Source organism: Lycium ferocissimum, chromosome 5, assembly GCF_029784015.1.
Source record: "Lycium ferocissimum isolate CSIRO_LF1 chromosome 5, AGI_CSIRO_Lferr_CH_V1, whole genome shotgun sequence".
Taxonomy (NCBI): Eukaryota; Viridiplantae; Streptophyta; class Magnoliopsida; order Solanales; family Solanaceae; genus Lycium; species Lycium ferocissimum.
Genome location: NC_081346.1, coordinates 23113234 through 23132377, shown reverse-complemented (window position 1 = coordinate 23132377; position 19144 = coordinate 23113234). Strand labels below are relative to the sequence as shown.

The 19144-nt window shown below is 36.4% G+C and overlaps 1 protein-coding gene across 1 annotated transcript; it reads left to right on the top strand.

Moving 5' to 3' along the window:
* Positions 1-11933: 11933 nt before the first annotated feature.
* LOC132056533 (short-chain dehydrogenase TIC 32, chloroplastic-like) lies at positions 11934-19058 on the top strand. Its single transcript, XM_059448776.1, has 8 exons — positions 11934-12149; positions 12938-13169; positions 14517-14603; positions 15174-15323; positions 15849-15927; positions 16540-16624; positions 17872-17918; positions 18617-19058. The coding sequence occupies exons 1-8, from the start codon at positions 12038-12040 to the stop codon at positions 18773-18775; spliced, it is 951 nt and encodes a 316-aa protein (XP_059304759.1). The 5' UTR covers positions 11934-12037; the 3' UTR covers positions 18776-19058.
* Positions 19059-19144: the final 86 nt, after the last annotated feature.

The following is a 19144-nucleotide window of genomic DNA, read 5'->3' as shown; positions in this document are numbered from 1 at the left end:
TTTTTGATGTGTTTGTTCTTTAATTTGTAGTTTCGTTTCGTTATATTTTATTCATTTCCGACTCTAGCGCCGCAGGATATTGCTGAATGGATAATTTCTTGGAATTCCTTGGATGTTGGAGTATAGAATGTTTAACTGTAAATCAACTAGAGTGACGGTTAAATGAAATTTGGAAGATACAAATATAAGAATTTGAGATTAAATATTGAATTTGAATTTGAATTAAAAGATAAAATATTTGATTTTTATCTTCTATAGTTGTATCGAAATAAAAATTCAAAAGGTGGAACATAGACTTGAATTGAGATCAAAGAAAATCTTATCTCTATTTATGATTTGGGCATGAGGCCCCCATTTTGACAACACCTAATCCTTTCTCCTTGACTCTATTCACAAACCCTTCAGGCAATACTTCTTCAACATCACAACTTCGGCTATCGCTCCTTGGATACCTCAGTACCCATAAAAAGTTTACATTGCTAAGCTCAATTCCATGAGCAATCTCTTGAATATCTTCCTTTGACCAAAGGTTTTCGCTTTCAAATAATGCGTAGACAGTTGAAATTCGATCTATCTTGTCCAGCCATTGTATAATATCGGGATCGTCATGAGAATTATCAGTATTGTTTTCAATTTGCCCTATAAATGGACCAATACGTAAAATCTTCTTATTGGTTATAGAGGACAGGGTAGTGCGTATATTTAACCTCAGTTTCCTTTCAATTATTGAGCAAAATAATGTTAGAAGACTTGTCGAGTGCGCTAAAGCAGAACAATATTTCAATAAATGCTGTTATAGATCTAGTATCCCTCGGGCGCAGTACTGGTTGTACCTCATTGTCATGGAGACAAGAGTTCTGAAAAGGAAATCATTGGGAGCACCATCTTGCTAATAAAGATGATACAAAACAGAATATATGATTTAACTTCAAGACATTTTTTATGTTAATAGCAATCAAGACATTTTGAAAATATATGTAATAATTCTACTCATTTCTAGCCATTGATTTAAGATTAAGGGAGTTTATTATCCCATTCAAAATGTGAAGGGGGTATTATTTTTCAAACCCAAAATGTTAAGGGAGCAAAGTGGAGTTTTTTATGACAAATTTGGTTGAATGAATTTATAAAAGAAAAGCCCTAAGTTGAGTGACTTTATTGACAAAACAAAGTTCAATGACTTTTCTATATGACTCCTCATAGTTGAGCGACCTTTTGAGATATTTATTTTATATTTTTAGTACTCAAATATTTGTCAGAAAAGTATCACCACGACCCCATCTCCAAAACACTTAAAAATAGCTAGGAAGTAGTATTTCTTTTAAGTTTTAAGTACGTTATTTCTTTCTTCCTTTTTTAATCTTTTTTTTTTATTACATAGGGGGTAGGGGAAGGAAAAATGGAGAGGGGATTACAACGTGGAGATTCGAACCCTCACCAATAAGATGAAAGTTCAGGTAGTTACCAACTGAGCTACCAGATCTCAACTAATAGCCTGTTTGGCCAAGCTTCTAAAATCAGCTTATTTTAAAAAGTACTTTTTTTAAAAGTACTTCTCAAAAAATTACTTTTGGCTGTTAGTTTGTGTTTGGCTAATTAATTTAAAAGCACTTTTGAGCACGTAATTAGTGTTTGGCGGGCTTTTAAAAAGTGCTTCTATGCGTATTTTTTCAAAAGTACTTTTCAAAAAAGTGCTTTTGGGCAAAAGCTAAAGCACTTATTTTCTCCCAAAAGCTTGGCCAAACACTTTACTTTTTTTTTCAAATAAGCACTATTGAAAAAATAAGTACTTTTGGGGGAAAAATAAGCTTGGCCAAACAGGCTATAAGTACGTTATTTCTATTGCTTACCAATGAACATTTAATACACCCAAAATGTGGATATCACACTCAAACTATACAAGCGACCTATTACACTCCCGAATATCGTAAAAGTGAATTATTTTACCCCTGATACATCTATAACCAGTTGCACATGGGGAGGTGTTACACACTCGCCCGCCACGTCAGCGCCACGTCAGAAACCTTCTAATTTTTATATTCTTTTCATTTTCCTAACCTTCTAATTTTTATATTCATTTCATTTTCCTTTCTTTATTCATTGATTTTTCTTTTATTAATTATATTTTACACTAATTCATTCTTAATTATTCATTAAAATCCTCCAATAATTATATCTTCTCATCACTAAATAACCCCACCCACCCCATCTATTTTATCCCACCGAAACACCATATCCTCCACCACCGAAGCCACTATTATCCATCCATTGAAATGAAAAAACCTCCAACAAGAAGATAAACGACCAAACACGAAGGAACACCCATTTTTTGCTTGTTTGAAAATTGACGAGAAATCAAAAAGCCTTTTTCTTTTTCTTTTGTATATCACTGTGGAAGGGTGATGAGGCTACTAGAACTAGTTGAAAAAATTAAAAAAAGAAAGGAGAATGGAAAAAAAAAAAAAAGGAAGGAGAAAGAAGATGGAGGAGGCGTGAGGGTGTGCAGATGAACGCGAAAGGGAGACGAGCTCATAGGAGCTCCAAAAATGGCAGAAATGGGATGAGGTCAGTGAGAAGGGGGGAAAATGAAGAAGAAAGAGAGGGGTTTGGGGGTGGGGGTGGTGTGGCGTGAAGATGGAGGAGAAGAGGAGGGACGGTGTTACACCTCCCGTTTTCGTCGCAGGAAAGTCCTTGGCCTATTGGTGGTTTATACCCTTATCATGGAGATCCGTACCCGAATTTTCAGATATTAAGTATTTTACCCCGTGTACCAGAGTACTAGCACATGTTCCTTGCAATTTACAGGATATGTTCATACCTTCTGCTTCCATCTATAAATAATTAGTCCCACGACTTTATTCCTTATTTCCTCATTCCTAAACCAGAGTAAACTCTTAAATATTTCCTCTCAAACAGTTTCCATTATATTGGAATAGTTTGTTTTAGCAAGATCCGAGCCCGTAAAACCCGAGCTAGTGAAGAAAAAGGTGATTCCTAGGGTTTCTTTGAAGTTGATGAACTTGGGAATTGGAGTTGGAGTTTGATTCTTGGTATTCTAGTCCCTTCAAGGTATGTATATGATTTCTACCTTTGTGTTTAAGTTAATTATCAAGAGTTTTAGTGGTTTTAAGCAAAGGGAATTATAGTTATGAAAGTTGTAAGTTGAATAAGAGTAGAGTTGGACTTGAGGGCTATGTTGGAGGGATGATTCGGAGTAGAATTGATTAAGTATTGATACGGTTGTTGTTAGTGTTATTGTTGATATTTAAGTTAAAGTGGAATTGAGGAATTAGTGAGTTATGAAGGAGATGTTGTCTGAACTTCGTTAAGTCCTTTTTTCACTTGAATTGGATAGTAAGTGTTATGAAGGGACTAATTGTGGTCTATGTTGTCTTGATTGTAGACTTACAAGTTCAAGAAGTAGACGTTGGATGATTAGATACGCTTCAAGGTATGTTACCGTTGTCCCTTTTATTCTTTTGGCATGATCCTTATTATCTGAACGAACAAAGTAAGCGAGCGAGTTCCAAAGACTCTACTCTTAGATGATAAAGGATTTATCGTCTCCTTTAATTCCTATGGTCCATGTTTATGGTTCCCAGAGATCTTATGTTACCCAGAGTAGTCCAGAGTATATCTTTCGAGCATTATATATATATATATATATATATATATATATATATATATATATATATATATATATATATATATATATATATATATGTTAAGCTATTTTCCTACACCGTGCCTAGATGGCCGGGCAGCATAACATCATGCCTACATGGTCGGGCAGCACAACACCGTGCCTATATGGCCGGGCAGCACCACTAGTGGGCGGCGTGAGATGACTATCATCCCGGATGCGGGATAGTGATGATGATGATGATGATGACACCGTATCTATATGGACGGGCAGTTTACTATATATATATATATATATATATATATATACACACACACACGGATGTACATGATTTTTACGAGTGCGTGCATATCATACACCGAAGGTATCTTGAATACATATGCGTTCATACGATCGACTTGTTTATGAGTTTGATTCCTTTCATGATTCTTATACATATGTTACTTTCTTATGCTTTGCGTATGCTCCGCACATTGTACGTACCGACTCTCTATTGCTCGGGGGGGGGGGGGGGGGGGGCCGCTGCGTTCATGCCCGCAGGTACAGATAGACAGACAGGCGGTCCAGCTCAGTAGGACTCCCATCCAGCGGTGGTTAGTGCGCTCCACTTGATCCGGAGTTGCGGTTTATTTTGGTATGCCATTCTTTTGAGATGTATATGCATATGGGTATGACGGGGCCCTGTCCCGTCCTTTCTACAACTTTTATTCCATTAGAGGTCTGTAGACAGTTATGTGTAGATGACTTGTGAGGTAGCCTTGTCGGCTCCCATTCTTTTGTGTACAGTCCATGTAGCAGCCTAGTTGGCTTGCATTGTTATCTTCAGTATATATATTTGCATGATGCACAGTTCCTGATATTATTCTTTCATGAGTCAGTTTAATCCAGATTGAGTTGCTTGTGGACTCTTATTATGCAGTGTTGTCTGGGTATGAGTATAGGGGTGTTTGGTCACTAGAGATCAGGCACTCGTCGCGGCCCATCGGGTTGGGTCGTGACAGAAGTGGTATCAGAGCAGTTCCGTCCTAGGGTTGTCTACAGACCGTGTCTAGTAGAGTCTTGTTTATGGGTGTGTCGTGCACCACACTTATAAACGGGAGGCTACGAACATTTGAAGCTTGTTATTCTTTATCTCTTGGATCGTGCGATTCGCGGTGTGTTAGAGTTCGCTTATAGTTTGTTACGATTTCGGCGATGCCCGCAGAAAGCTACGGCCCGCCCGAAGGGCGGAGGGTGGGCGGTGAGGCCACCAGCCATACTCAGCGGGCAACCAGGGCTCGGGGCGAGTCCCAGAGTGAGAGCCCATCCCAGACTTCGCATACACCGCCTCCAACACCTGCCCCAGTGCCCTCAGTCCCTCGGCCAGATGCACCGGGCCAGGATATGCAGGATGTTATACAGCTATTGACCAGATTGGTAGCCGCTCAGGCGGAGCGTCAGGGAGTTGGTGTTGATCAGGGAGACCGAGCTTGTAGTGTGAGGGTTAAGGCTTTCCTCGGGTTAGATCCTCCAGAGTTTTCTGTGTTGAAGCAAAACATGAATCCTTAGGACTTTATTGATAGTATGCAGCGGACTTTGAGGGTTATGCACGCTGATGAGGTCGAGTCAGTGGAGCTGGCATCTTATAGGCCTCGTGATGTTGTAGTACAGTGGTATCAGGCATAGGAGCTGTCTAGGGGAGAGAATGCTCCTCCAGCTGTTTGGCGAGAGTTTTTAGATGCTTTTATTCGTCATTATTTACCACCAGAAGTCCAATGGGCCCGAGCAGATAGATTTTTGCGTATTGAGCAGGGCAGTATGAGTGTTCAGGAGTATTGTGTACACTTCAACAACTTGGCTAGATATGCTCCAGTTATGGTGGCTGAGATGAAGGACAGAGTTTATCGCTTCGTGGTGGGTCTAGGGCCACATATGATAGATGAGTGTACGACAACTACATTATAGCTGGGCATGGATATTTCCTGCATACAGGCATATGCGCAGAATTTAGAGGATCGTAAGCGTCAGCGGAGGACAGAGCGCGAGCGTGACCGGAGCCATGGTAGGAGGGCCAGATCCTTAGATGTTGCAAGTGAGTTCAGGGGAGGACAGAGACAACAACATTCTTGGTATTCATTTTATTCAGCAAGGAGTGCACCTCAGCGATTTTCTGGCCCTAGATTTGATTGGTCTTCTTACTCAGGAATGGGCCAGAGTTCTAGAGAATCAGGTTCTCAGCGTAGACCAGATTCAAGCCAGATGAGATCACCGGTACCGCAGTGTACCCAGTGTGGTAGATTACATTTCGGACAGTGTCGATTTGGATCCGATGGTTGTTATGCTTGTGGTCGGCCAGGTCATGTGATGAGGGAATGTCCGTTGAGGGGTGATATAGGCATTATTTAGCCCACCGGGTCCGTAGCTAGTTCTTCTTCGTCAGTACACCCTCCAGGGACAGCTCCTCAGACATCAACAGGACGTGGTAGAGGAAGGAGTGGAGAATCTAGCTCCAGTGGGCCTCAGTACCGTGTTTATGCATTAGCCGGTAGACAGGATCGTGAATAGTCTCCTGATGTGGTTACAGGTATATTATCAGTTTCTTCCCATGAATCAGTTTGGGATAGAGCCTGAATTGATTAAACCGTTTGAATCGTCGTGAATTACAGGTATATTATCGTGAATCAGTTTCTTCCCAGGTTCCACTTTATCATATGTTACTCCTTTTGTTGTTGGCAAGTTTGGGATAGAGCTTGAATCGATTAAACTGTTTGAGGTGTCTCGTTAGTTGGTGATCGGTTATAGCTAGCGAGTATATCGAAATTTGTGTAGTGGTATACTGTAACCGCATACCTTGTGATTTGATTGAGTTAGACATGATTGATTTTGATGTTATTATGGGCATGGATTGGTTGGCCTCTTGTTATACTAATGTTGATTGCAGAACAAAGATAGCTCGATTCCAGTTTCCCGACGAGCCAATCCTAGAATGGAAGGGTAATCTTTGCATCGCCGAGGGGTATGTTTATTTCCTACCTCAAAGCAATAAAGATGATCAGAAAAGGGTATATTTATCACCTAGTTCGGGTCCAGGATGTGCAAGCAGAATCACCAACCCTTCAGTCTGTCCATGTAGTTAATGAGTTTCCAAAATGTTCCCAGTTGAGCTTCCAGGCATTCCACCCGAACGGGAGATTGATTTTACTATTGATTTATTACCCGATACTCAGCCAATATTTATTCCTCCTTATAGAATGGCACCTGTAGAATTGAAGGAGCAATTGCGGGACATGTCGACGAACCGCCGAACAGCACCGTCAATAGTGGTGCAGCCTATGAATCTGCAGGAGCAAGTCGATGGACCGTCGATACGTCGACGATTCATCGACCCTCCCGTTAACCCATATCGCTGGAACCTTCTAGTTCCATCTATAAATAATTAGTCCCACGACTTTATTCCTCATTTCCTCATTCCTAAACCAGAGAAAACCCTTAAATATTTCCTCTCAACACTTTCCATTATATTGGAAGAGTTTTAGCAAGATCGGCTTGTAAAACAGAGCTAGTGAAGAAAAAGGTGATTCTAGTGTTTCTTTGAAGTTGATGAACTTGGGAATTGGAGTTGGAGTTTGATTCTTGGTATTCTAGTCCCTTCAAGGAATGTATATGATTTCTACCTTTGTGTTTAAGTTAATTATCAAGAGTTTTAGTGGTTTTAAGCAAAGGGAATTATAGTTATGAAAGTTGTAAGTTGAATAAGATAGAGTTGGACTTGAGGGCTATGTTGGAGGGATGATTCGGAGTATAATTGATTATATTTTGATATGTAAGTATTGATATGGTTGTTGTTAGTGTTATTGTTGATATTTAAGTTAAAGTAGAATTGAGGAATTAGGGAGTTATGAAGGAGATGTTGTCCGAACTTCGTTAAGTCCCTTTTTCACTTGAATTGGATAGTAAATGTTATGAAGGGACTAATTGTGGTCTATGTTGTCTTGATTGTAGACTTGCGAGTTCAAGAAGTAGACGTTGGACGATTAGATACGCTTCAAGGTATGTTAAGGCTGTCCCTTTTATTCTTTTGGCATGATCCTTATTATCTGAACGAACAAAGTAAGCAAGCGAGTTCCAAAGGCTCTACTCTTAAATGATAAAGGATTCATTGTCTCCTTGAATTCCTATGTTCCATGTTTATGGTTCCCAGAGATCTTATGTTACCTAGAGCAGTCCAGAGTATATCTTTCATGAGTCTTTCATGCATTATATATATATATATATATACACGCGCGCGCGCGCGCATATACGTATGTTCGGTTATTTTCCTACCCGTGCCTACATGGCCGAAGCGACGTAACACCGTGCCTATATGGCCGGGCGCGCCACTAGTGGGCGGCGTGGGATGACTATCGTCCGGACGCGGGATAGTGATGATGATGATGACGCACGTATATGGACGGGCGATTTATATATATATATGTATGCACGGATGTACATGATTTTTACGAGTGCGTGCGTATACGCTATCATACACCATGAGGTATCTTGATGTACGGATGCATTAAATACGGACGACTTGTTTATGAGTTTGATTCCTTTCATGATTAACACTTATATATATGTTACTCTTGCTTTGCGTACTCGATTCATGCCGCGGTACAAATACACGAACGGGCGGTCGGCTCGGTAGGACTCCCGTCCCGGCGGTGGTTAGTGTGCTCAGCGGTCGGAGTTGCGGTTTATTTTGGTATGCCATCTTTTGAGATATATATATGCGTATGGGTATGACGGGGCCCTGTCCGTCCTTTCTAAACTTTTATTCCATTGAGGTACGCAAGAAGTTATGTGTGTGACTTGTGAGGTAGCACTTGTCGGATCCCGTTCTTTTTGTGTACGATCCGTATAGCGACCTAGTTGGCTTGCATTGTTATCTTCAGTATATATATTTGCATGATGCACAGTTCCTGATATTATTCTTTCATGAGTCAGTTTAATCCAGATTGAGTTGCTTGTGGGCCCTTATTATGTAGTGTTGTCCAGGTATGAGTATAGGGGTGTTTGGTCACTAGAGATCAGGCACTCGTCGCGGTCCATCGGGTTGGGTCGTGACAGACGGGGCGGCGGCGTGGTGCAGGGATAGAGCAGGCGTGAAAGGAGGAGAGAGAGAATGAAGAAAAAAAGGAGCAGGGGTGAAGGGTGCAGAGATAAAGAAGAAAGGGAGGGTGGGAAGAAAAAAAGGAGGGTGGGCGGGTTTGGAGGGATTGGGGTTGTGGGGGGGGGGGGGGGGGACTACAAAACATTAAAAAGAATAAACAAATAAATTTTAATAAAAAACGCGCCACTTTTTAATTATTTTTTATATTTTGTGCCACGTCAGCTTGTAAGGTGGTATTAAATTCACTTTTTAGATGTTCAAGTGTGTAATAGGTCGTCTATATAGTTTGAGTGTGAACTCGACATTTCGAGTATAGTTCAGGGGTCATTTGATGTATTTTGCCTAAAGTTTAATGTCCTATTTTGCCTCAATTTTAACATGCAACTTAAAAAATATTATTGGGCAAAAATTGAGGGCCAACCATCCACAAGTTTGAAAGAAATTGCAATATATACCTAAAGCAGGCTTCATATCAATATACCTACTTTGATTTATTACACGTTTTTTTTTCCCCCGCTAAATGATTTGTTACATCAACTTGTCTACTTCAACGCATTAAATTCTATAAAATAGAATTAGTCTAGAAGCACTCTTAAATGATTGGGACCTTTTTTTTATACTATATAAAAAAAATCTCCTTGGCAATATAAAACAGTAAGTCAAAGAAAGGAAATGTCCAAATCTTATAAAAGTAAATCTCACATTGTCCATTTAAACTATTGACCATCTAGGACGGTCCATGCATTTCTAGCTTTCTTACCAGTATCGTTTGGCCCGTCTTTAAGCTCGGGCTCAAACTGACTTTAAAATTTTAATTTGTAAATATCTTTTAAATTTTTTCTACTCTTGCTTCTTTATTTTTGTAACACCAATCTGATACTTCGAAAGACTTTTAAAATATTAAAATACAAACGTACCTGAAAATTAACGGAAAGTATTTTTCTTAGTTTATATATTAGATTTTAAAAAAAAAATCAAACATTTGAAAGCTCTCATAATTTCCATTTTACTTAATTTTTTTGAGATTAATAGTCTCTGATGATCCAAATTTAGTTTTCATATGTTAAATTAATTTCATTTGCTTCTTTGAATTGAATCCATATTGCCTAACTTATTTTTTTTTTACTAAAGATATTACAATATTCAATTAATGTCAAAAATATTCGATGCAAATATTGTAGCATGATGAAATCAATAAAGTTAATTTATAAATAAATATAAATAATTAAAAACCTTGATATTACAAGAATTTTTTGTAGATATTCTTTCAAATTAAATCACAAAAAATTACTGAAAAGTCAATAGAATTAATCGTTCTGACTTTAAGCTTTCTTTTACATTCCAAAAGATGCATGTTAAAAAATAACATTTTTTACCTTTTCTTAATTTAATAAATCATTTTATGAAATCTACATTGTAATAACTTTTTCATGTTAAATGTAACTATCTATATAAAATATTATTATCCGATATTTTGCAAAATATTTTAATATTTAAAAAAAGGTAAAAAAAAATATAATTTTTACAATTGTCTAGTATTATTACTTTTTGAAAATCAAATTGTATTTTCTTTAACTACATTATTTTTTCAAACATTTTCAATATATAAAAATAATATTTTATTGTTACTCTTTTAATAAAGTAAATAAATTTTATATTAATAGTGTGAGCACGTAATTAATTAACTACTGTATTTCGGAATTCATTTTTTCGATTGAGATGGAGGGACTGTAATTTACATTTTTGAAGTATTTAACAATGATATTTATTTATATTTATTTTCTTACTTTAAAAATTAATCCAAACTTAAGTGAAATCTTGATAAATTACTTATGTTCGCCAGCATGTACGACATAAGATTGTAGTGAAAAATTAAAAAGAAATTACTAAATGGACGAATAAAAAATTAAAATAGCTAATGATAAATGGTAAATAACATCAATAAATAATAAATAGTATTATCAAAATAATATTGTAATTCAATCATTAAGCCTATATTAAGATAGAATTGAATGACATGATAATTCTTTATACGTCTATAATAAATTTTTAAGGAAAACATAATTTGAAATAAGTTTAATAATATTTTTACATAAAAATTTTACAAGTTTAATAAGTTTAATAATATTTTTACTTAAGTTTATTTATTTGTGGTAGCTACTGCTCCCTTTTTTCAGACTGCTCTATTTTGACTTATTCGCTTTCTTTAGTTTCATTTGCATTTTGCTTTGTTGCTTGTGCTTATCTAACCTTTCTCGTTGTGTTTTCTCTTGGTAGAGGGTCTTTCGAAACTTGACCTCTTTATCTTAGAGATAGGAGTAAGGTCTCTTGTCAACTTGACACTTTACTATCGACCGTTATTGTGGGATTTCACTAGGTATGTTGTTGTATAAAAGATTCAAATATGTATGAGTATACTTTGTGGGGCCTCTATAACCTTTTCCATAACATCATCTTTTTTAGTGGCATGAAAAAATCTTTAAAGTTCTCAAAATTTTTCGAAATGTGTGAAGATTCACAAAGCCATAAATTTTTCAATTAGGGATAAAAAGAGTAAAAAAAAATTCACGTGAAGACTACAAAAAATAGGTATTCTCCCTTATATATAGTAGCAAAATAATGAAAAGTAGACAATAAAAATACAAAGTAAATTTGACCTTAAAAATAAATTTGGAACCTAAAAGTAATTAATTGAAAATTTTAACATTAAATTGGAAACTTTTGTGAGGACTACAAATACTCCTTGGTTCTCCCTTATATATAGTAGAAATGTTTTTTGTACATCACAATATTCATGTAATTTTGAAAATGAAAAAAAAAGTCTAAATTTTGTTTCATATAATGAAATAATAACAATCAATTTATTTAAAAAAAAATAATCGTGCGTAGCTCTCTAGAACAAATATTAATAATAGCATTTACTCCATGACTTTTAATTTAAGTGTCATAATTTTCATTTTAGTCCGTCTTTACTTCCTTATTAAAAACAATTTGATTTTAATTTTTTAAGTTGAAATGATCTATAACCATAATTATTTATGATTCATTTTAAATCATAAATTTTAATTAAAAAAAAAATCATGCTCAATCACATACTCTGCATAAATTGGGATGAAGTGAATATTTGGTCAAAATATTATATAAATATGTCCCAGTGTGGCAGAAGCAGCCAAGGGAAAAATCCAAGAAAAAGAAAGAGGATAGCTTAAGATTAATCTGACAAAGTTGGTGTTTTTAAAGTTGTTGCTTTGAGAAAAGGAAGAAGCATGCCAATGTGGTTTCTTAGCAAAAAGGGTCCTTCTGGTTTCTCATCAAACTCAACAGCTGAGGAAGTAACTCAAGGAATTGATGGCTCTACTCTTACTGCCATTGTTACTGGTACTTAACTCTCTTTCTATTTTTCCATACTGAGTTTGTAGGGAAATTTTACCTGCCCATTTCTTCTTCTTTTTTATTTCCAGTAACAATTGCCTTCATTGTTAATATGTTTCTTTCTTGGTTTAGTATTAAAATAGATTTTGCATAATACAATTCTGATTTCTAATTTTCTTGATGAATCAGAATTAAAGCAGAAAGGTGCAATTTTTGCCTCAACTCAGGCCACTCATAATATGTTATATGTATATTGTTCGTGGCGGAACTATGATTTTTACGTAGGGGTGTCAAAATATGAAAAGGTAAACATTGGACAGAAATTAAAGGGATTCAACTCATAGGGTATATACATAAAAAAAAATCACTAATCTACACTACAATTTTCCAGCGAAGCCTTGGATACATGTGGCTCCGCCACTGTGTAAGAAAAGGGGCAGCCCGGTGCACTAAGCCTCCCGCGATGCGTGGGTCCAGGGAAGGACTATCATCCCTGTTGAGATGTAAATTTGTTTTGAAACAGTTTCATGTATTGTATACTTCCTCAGTTGTATATTTCACAAAGAAGAACTAGCCGTGTTATTTTGCATGAATCTAGTATGATACTATGGAATGAGAAGATCCCAAATAGAGCAGAATACGTATGGACGATTCATTTAGCTGTCCCCAACTCGCTTGGGATTGAGGCATAGATGTTGTTCTTGTATTTAAAAATTCACCGTGTCTCAGTGTTCTCATTGTCTTTGTGGATACTTGCTACCACTTACACTTTTATATCGGTGATCATTAAACAGGAGCATCAAGTGGAATTGGTGCTGAAACTGCACGTGTTCTTGCATTGCGGGGTGTGCATGTAATTATGGGGGTCAGGAATATCTCTGCTGGAAAACAGGTTAAAGAGGCAATTATTAGAGATGTCCCAGAAGCTAAGATTGATGCCTTGGAGTTGGATCTCAGTTCACTTGCTTCTGTGAGGAATTTCGCATCAAATTACAATTCTTTAGGCCTTCCTCTAAACCTGCTTATGTAAGATGAAGTTGGATAAGTGTAGACTTCTTTTGTTTTGGTTACTTTTTATACTCCTACGTAAATGCATAGCAAAGCAATTTTGAGTATTGCTATTTGTGCCTTCTTTTCATGATTTAGAGTTAGTAAAACTGTATTAGGCGTACTTAATAAAAAATAACATACTATGACCTCTTCATTAGTTTGTTAAGTAGTACTTGGTCAGGATGGAAGTACGTTAGCTACTGATGTTGAGTGGGTTGAAGCTGTGTGCTTAATCTGAAGTCTCTGAAAACCAGAACCCTGTATTAGAGAAATCACACATATCTGATGTGAGTCTTATGCACATTTCTATTTCTATTAAGTTCTCAGAACAGGTCTGGTGGCCCGGGCACAAACTATAGATGTATGTATGTGAACACTGAAACAAGAGAAAAGTAAGAAGTTAATATGACACCAAGGGAAGCTAACCGTTGTTATGTGTTAGTTCTCAAACACAGCATGCTCCAGGTCAATTACCTAATCTAAATGTTGAAATAGAATTTCTAGTATGATTTTAAGAAATGTAGAAAAGAAATTACTTAGTACATTAAGTTCCAAACTATATTCTATACTATTTTTAAGTCAATATAACTAGACTTTAACACCAAAATGAATAGCTGAGTCGATAAATATCACAGGAATCATCTCCGATGTACTGTAACTCCATATTTGAATGTGACATAATGGAACTTATTTGGTTAATCTCCATATTTTTCCTTGTCTGCTGTACATATGATAAGTTTTCTGTTTCTCTGTGATGTCAATATAAATATGGAGATCACTCTTCCATATTTCAATTATAAAACTCAGACAATACAAAATCAACATTCAGTTTTTAAAAGCATGCAATTTCTATCACTAACTAATGCAAATTTTTGGACAGTTCCAGTTCTCTCTTTCGTGTTCCTTCACAAGATTCAGATGACACAAAAGTAAAATTCCTGACATTTTGAAATTTAAAGTAATCTGTTATACTAATTTCTAAGATCAGTTTTCACTCTATTGACGACCCCTTTTTATTATTTTTTCTTGGCTCAAGAAGGGATTATTCATCATAGGTAATAACAGTTGCATATTCCTATAACTTAATACAACTAAAAAAGCCAACAGACGGAATCCAAGGCTATTTAGATTTGGTTGCTGATTCAGCGAAGTTCAGTGTGCTGGTAAATAAGCTACAGATGATATTATCATGTTCAGCCTTCCTCGCACAACATCTAGGGTGAACAGAACTTACATTTGTATTCATGGTACTTGTGCTTTAACTTTCTTTTAGGCAGACTGGTGTGCACAGAAATAACTAGATAATTTCACTCTTGTGGCAAGTAACAATGCAGGAATCATGGCAACCCCATTCGCACTTTCCAAGGATAAGATTGAGCTGCAATTTGCAACAAACCATGTTGGTAAGATGCACGGCATTTCCCACTACTTAACACTGAAACAAAATAATCAAAGAAAATGAGAATAATAGGACTGGGTATCTTCCTTTGGAGATGATATGGTTAATACAAGGTAACACAAATATCCAGGCCTTAAACACTGGAGTTATGAGGTCAATTATTTGGGCTAAGTGTGTATCATCTAACAATGTATATCCTGCTTGTTAGACTTACTTTGATGACCAATTATTGATTTGCTTGATTTTAGATGATTACCTTGTCTTTACAGCCAAAATTGGCTCAGACGCTCAGTTTATGTTTACATTGTTACTCCCTTGTCTTTGGTGCCCATAGTCCTTAATTTACGAGGTTGTATGTTCCTAGATTTAAACATCATCTAAATTTAATGCAGGCACAGTAGTTGGTGTTTTTAGTGTGAATGCTAATGTTTTAATTTCGTAGTCATTTGTTTGATAAGGTTCTGTATTCTTAGATTTCTGCATAACTTAATGACATCTTGTGGGCAAATTATGTTTTTGGTGATACTGAGGTCGAACTACATCACTCTAGAGGATGATTGACGAAGTATATTTTATTGCAGGCCACTTCTAACAAATTTATTGCTGGACGTCATGAAAAGAACGGCCTGTCAGAGTAGAAAAGAAGGAAGAATTGTTAATGTCTCCTCACGCCGCCACAAATTTTCTTACAATGAAGGGATTCGGTTTAACAAGATTAATGATCAATCTGGGTGAACATGCTATAGTCTGACATATCTTTTGAGTGCTAATTCTTTAGGTGTTAAGTCTTTGATTTTCTTCCCTAAATTTGCCTAATGTATATATTAGTGTCCATCATTGGTAGAAGATGTTGTATGCACTGCACAGAGTATCTGTAAAGAACTAAAGCATAAGAAACTTATCTTTGCGATTCTCCCAATCTCTCTCATAGGGACTGTGCATCTGTGAGAAACAGGCCCTAATTTCGTTGTTGTCTCTATCACCGACCATGTTCGAATGAAAAAGCATTATAACAGTGCTATTTTCAATGACTATTGGAAAATATTTATGCCCTACACGAATTTAAAATTCGGACAATAATTGTGCCCAATTCTCGGTGATGTGAGGGACAAAGATGTTTTAGCCAAAGTAATTGATCATTTATCTGTAGTCATAAGGAGTATGTATTTGTGTTGTTTTCAGAAAATAGATGAAATGTGCTTATGTTTAGAAAAATTGACACCGGACTTTGTCTTATGTGGATGAATGATCCTCAGGTATAATAGCCTATCTGCATATGGTCAGTCAAAGCTTGCCAATGTGCTGCATGCTAATGAACTTGCTAGACGTCTAAAGGTACGCACTGATCAAGTTAACAGTTTAATGTATTTGAAGATTGACCTTTTCTAATACATTTGGTAAAATATAATCCACCAGACTATACAAGTATGTTATATAAATATGTCAAATTTGACTCTATCATCCCTGACCTGGTAATTTTCAAATGGATTTACCATGAAGACTGAAACCTCTTCAACTGTAGAAATTTTCCTGGAGTAGATTGAGGATTTTAAGTGGCATACCATAATGGTAGAAGTGTTTTCTCAATGTACTTTCTGCTAAACAAGCATTTAATACAAACCTATAAGTTTCAGCATTTGCTACAAATGTTTTCAAGGAGGCATCATCCATTACAGTGCCTGTGATATTGCATTTTATACTTCTTGAGTTGCAATTTTTATCTTACAAACATTAAAGTACCGTACTCCTAGAATAGACACTGTCAAAGGTTTCTCCCTCTTCTTTTCTGATTAGGCGTGAAGTAGTTATATTGAATCCTCTCTTTAACTAATATTACTAGGCTTACAGAACCTTTTGGTACCTTGCTTGACAACGGTACCAAGTATAAGTAGCTGATAAGCTCTTTATCCATTTTAAGAATAATAATTTGGTCATTTGCTTGAAAAGGATGAGGGTATGGAGATCACGGCAAATTCGCTTCACCCAGGAGCCATTGCCACCAACCTTTTCCGTCAGCACAACATTATCAGTGGTAATCTCTTTGACTTCTGAGTCTGCATGGGTGCTACATATAAAGCTCAACTGAATGGTATACTCGACATTACTGCAAATGTCTAAAATCGTGCTTCTTTGGTATTTGTACAGTGCCAGATTTCACTTTTTTCATAGGTTTATATAAGTCTTGTACTTGAAAAGAAAAAGGGAACATTGGCCAAAATGTCAAAAAGACAGCTGAATGTCTATGAAAAAGCAACAGATCCTCCTAATTCATTAATGCGAAGTTTAAGATTATTTTACTGTCATGATTATGCTTGTGGTACCCGCTAAAGCATGACCTCAAAAATCAAATCGAAGCAATTTAAAGAATTGAAAGGAAAAGGCATGTTGCTTCATGACTTTATAGGCTAGGATTTAAGTTAAATTTGCTGGTGTTGAGAACGAATAACACTACCCAGATGATCCTCCCACGAGCTTGGTAACCATCTAACAAGTCAAATCTGGTTCGAAGCCCTTGTTAACTGTCCATAGTGGGCCTTCTCAGTGTTGCTTATGTCTTGTTCTTTACTAAAGTTTGTGAACTTGTTACTTACATTTGATGGAGCTAGATGATGGGGTCACTGCCTTTGGTCAAACTTATAAGCTCTTGGTTGCATGCCTATTTATCCTTCATCTATCTTGTTACTGCTCAAAATGCTCTTTGTGGGCATTTTGAAATAAACTAAAGATCCTCTCTCAGATCTTTTGTGCCATGTTGTATTCCGGGTTATCTATTGTAAGTAACCAATAAGTATTAGAAATGAATTTATGAATCAATATACTGCAGGGCAGTATCTTCGTTTACCTTTGAAACTAGAAAGTTTCCCCTTCAGAGCACCTTACTGATTCTCCATAGTCTCAGAGCAACCAAGCATCAACTTATAAGGTACCATGTTAATCCAGGGTAACAAAATCATAGAAAGTAGAGTTGATGGATGATGAAAACACATTTTTGCCTTACCGAATTCCACGGATATACAATTTTTGTTTAAAGAGAAGTATAATCAAGATTTATATCTAACAGAAAACTAACTGGATTTCTGCTACTTTATTTTATGACTTTCATCAACATCTTCATAATTTGGTCAATATGTCCCTTCAAATTCACAGACCCTGAGAATAAAGGATAAGTACTTTGAGGTCCTGTCACTAGTATCCTTTCTGCGTGGAAGGTGTTCACGTTTTTTTCTTTTCTAAAAAATGACATTGTATTTATCCACTGTCTTTCTCGATGTGATGCAGGCATTGTTAATGTCATTGGCAAGCATGTGATGAAAAATGTTCAGCAGGTAATTGTGGAGTGCTGGAAGTCCTATTAAATTCTTTTGTTTTAGACTATGTGTAGCAAGAAAAATCTTTAACAAACACACAAGGGAAATGGAAAGCTGAGAATGAAACATCTAAAGACACTTGGTTTGCTAGAATTTGAATTTAACTTTAAAATCATGATTCATGGGTTATATCCCAAATAGAATAAGATATCAAGAGTCTACTGTTATTTTTCCTTGAACAAAGTCTGGTTGGAATAAGACCCAATTGCTCTAGATACTATGCAACCAATCCTTCTTCAGAAGATTATGAATAAGCAGTACTGAAAGAGGAAAGTACGGTTTGTCATCCTTTATTTTTTAGTTTTTAAAGTAGCGTACCTCACTGGCCGTTTCTTTTTTCCACTTCTACTGTCATAGCTTCAAGTCTGTGATCTTGTGGAAGTAGCTAGCAAATCTAGAGATTTCATACGTGCCAAAGAGATTTCATTCCCTTACCCACACAGGTGATCATGGAGGGTAAGGGAATTAAATCTCTTTGGCAGGTATGAATAGCTGTCATGAATCAAAGTTTCAGAAGTCATAAAGACAAGAAAAACTTTAGTTTTGGCTGTTCTATTCGTGCACCTTTTTCTGTTTCATAGGCGAAAATGTTCTTTCCATAAGTTTCTTGACGGAATCCTCTATTTGCTGATGTTGTCTTGTGAAAGTGGTTTCAGGGAGCTGCAACAACATGCTATGTGGCTTTGCATCCTGATGTTAAAGGTGTAAGTGGCAAATATTATGCGAACTGCAACATAGCTGAGGCGAGTCCCCTAGCTAACGATGCTGGATTGGCAAAAAGATTGTGGGATTTTACCATGAGTTTAGTTGGGTAACATATAGCATGCGATTTTAAACCTTGCTTTTGTGTCAATGGGTTTTGCACATTAAGTTCTTTGCCGTGTACCAGCATTCACTTTATACTGATCTGTGTATCTTGTTTGCAAGATTACAACACTGGGAATCCCTGAACCTTGTCTTGGGCTCATTCCCATGTTGTGCATTGGGAGGAGTCTCTTAAATGATGCCCCGAATGCATGTGACCCTTAAAACAGCAGCTCTGGATCATTGTAATTTTTACTATCATTTTTGTTAGTGAGATTTTTTTGACCTGTAGAAGTACGATTCAAAATACAGTGAATCATGAACTCACGTTTACTCTCTTCCATTTAAATAACAGAGTGTTGGTTTGAAATAGAGTTCGA

Excerpts from the sequence above, each read along its gene's own strand:
- LOC132056533 (XM_059448776.1), top strand. The coding sequence starts at position 12,038 with ATGCCAATGTGGTTTCTTAGCAAAAAGGGTCCTTCTGGTTTCTCATCA. Across the intron at positions 15,928-16,539 it reads AACTTGCTAGACGTCTAAAG|GATGAGGGTATGGAGATCAC; the intron begins GTACGCACTGAT and ends TTGCTTGAAAAG. Across the intron at positions 16,625-17,871 it reads TCAGCACAACATTATCAGTG|GCATTGTTAATGTCATTGGC; the intron begins GTAATCTCTTTG and ends GATGTGATGCAG.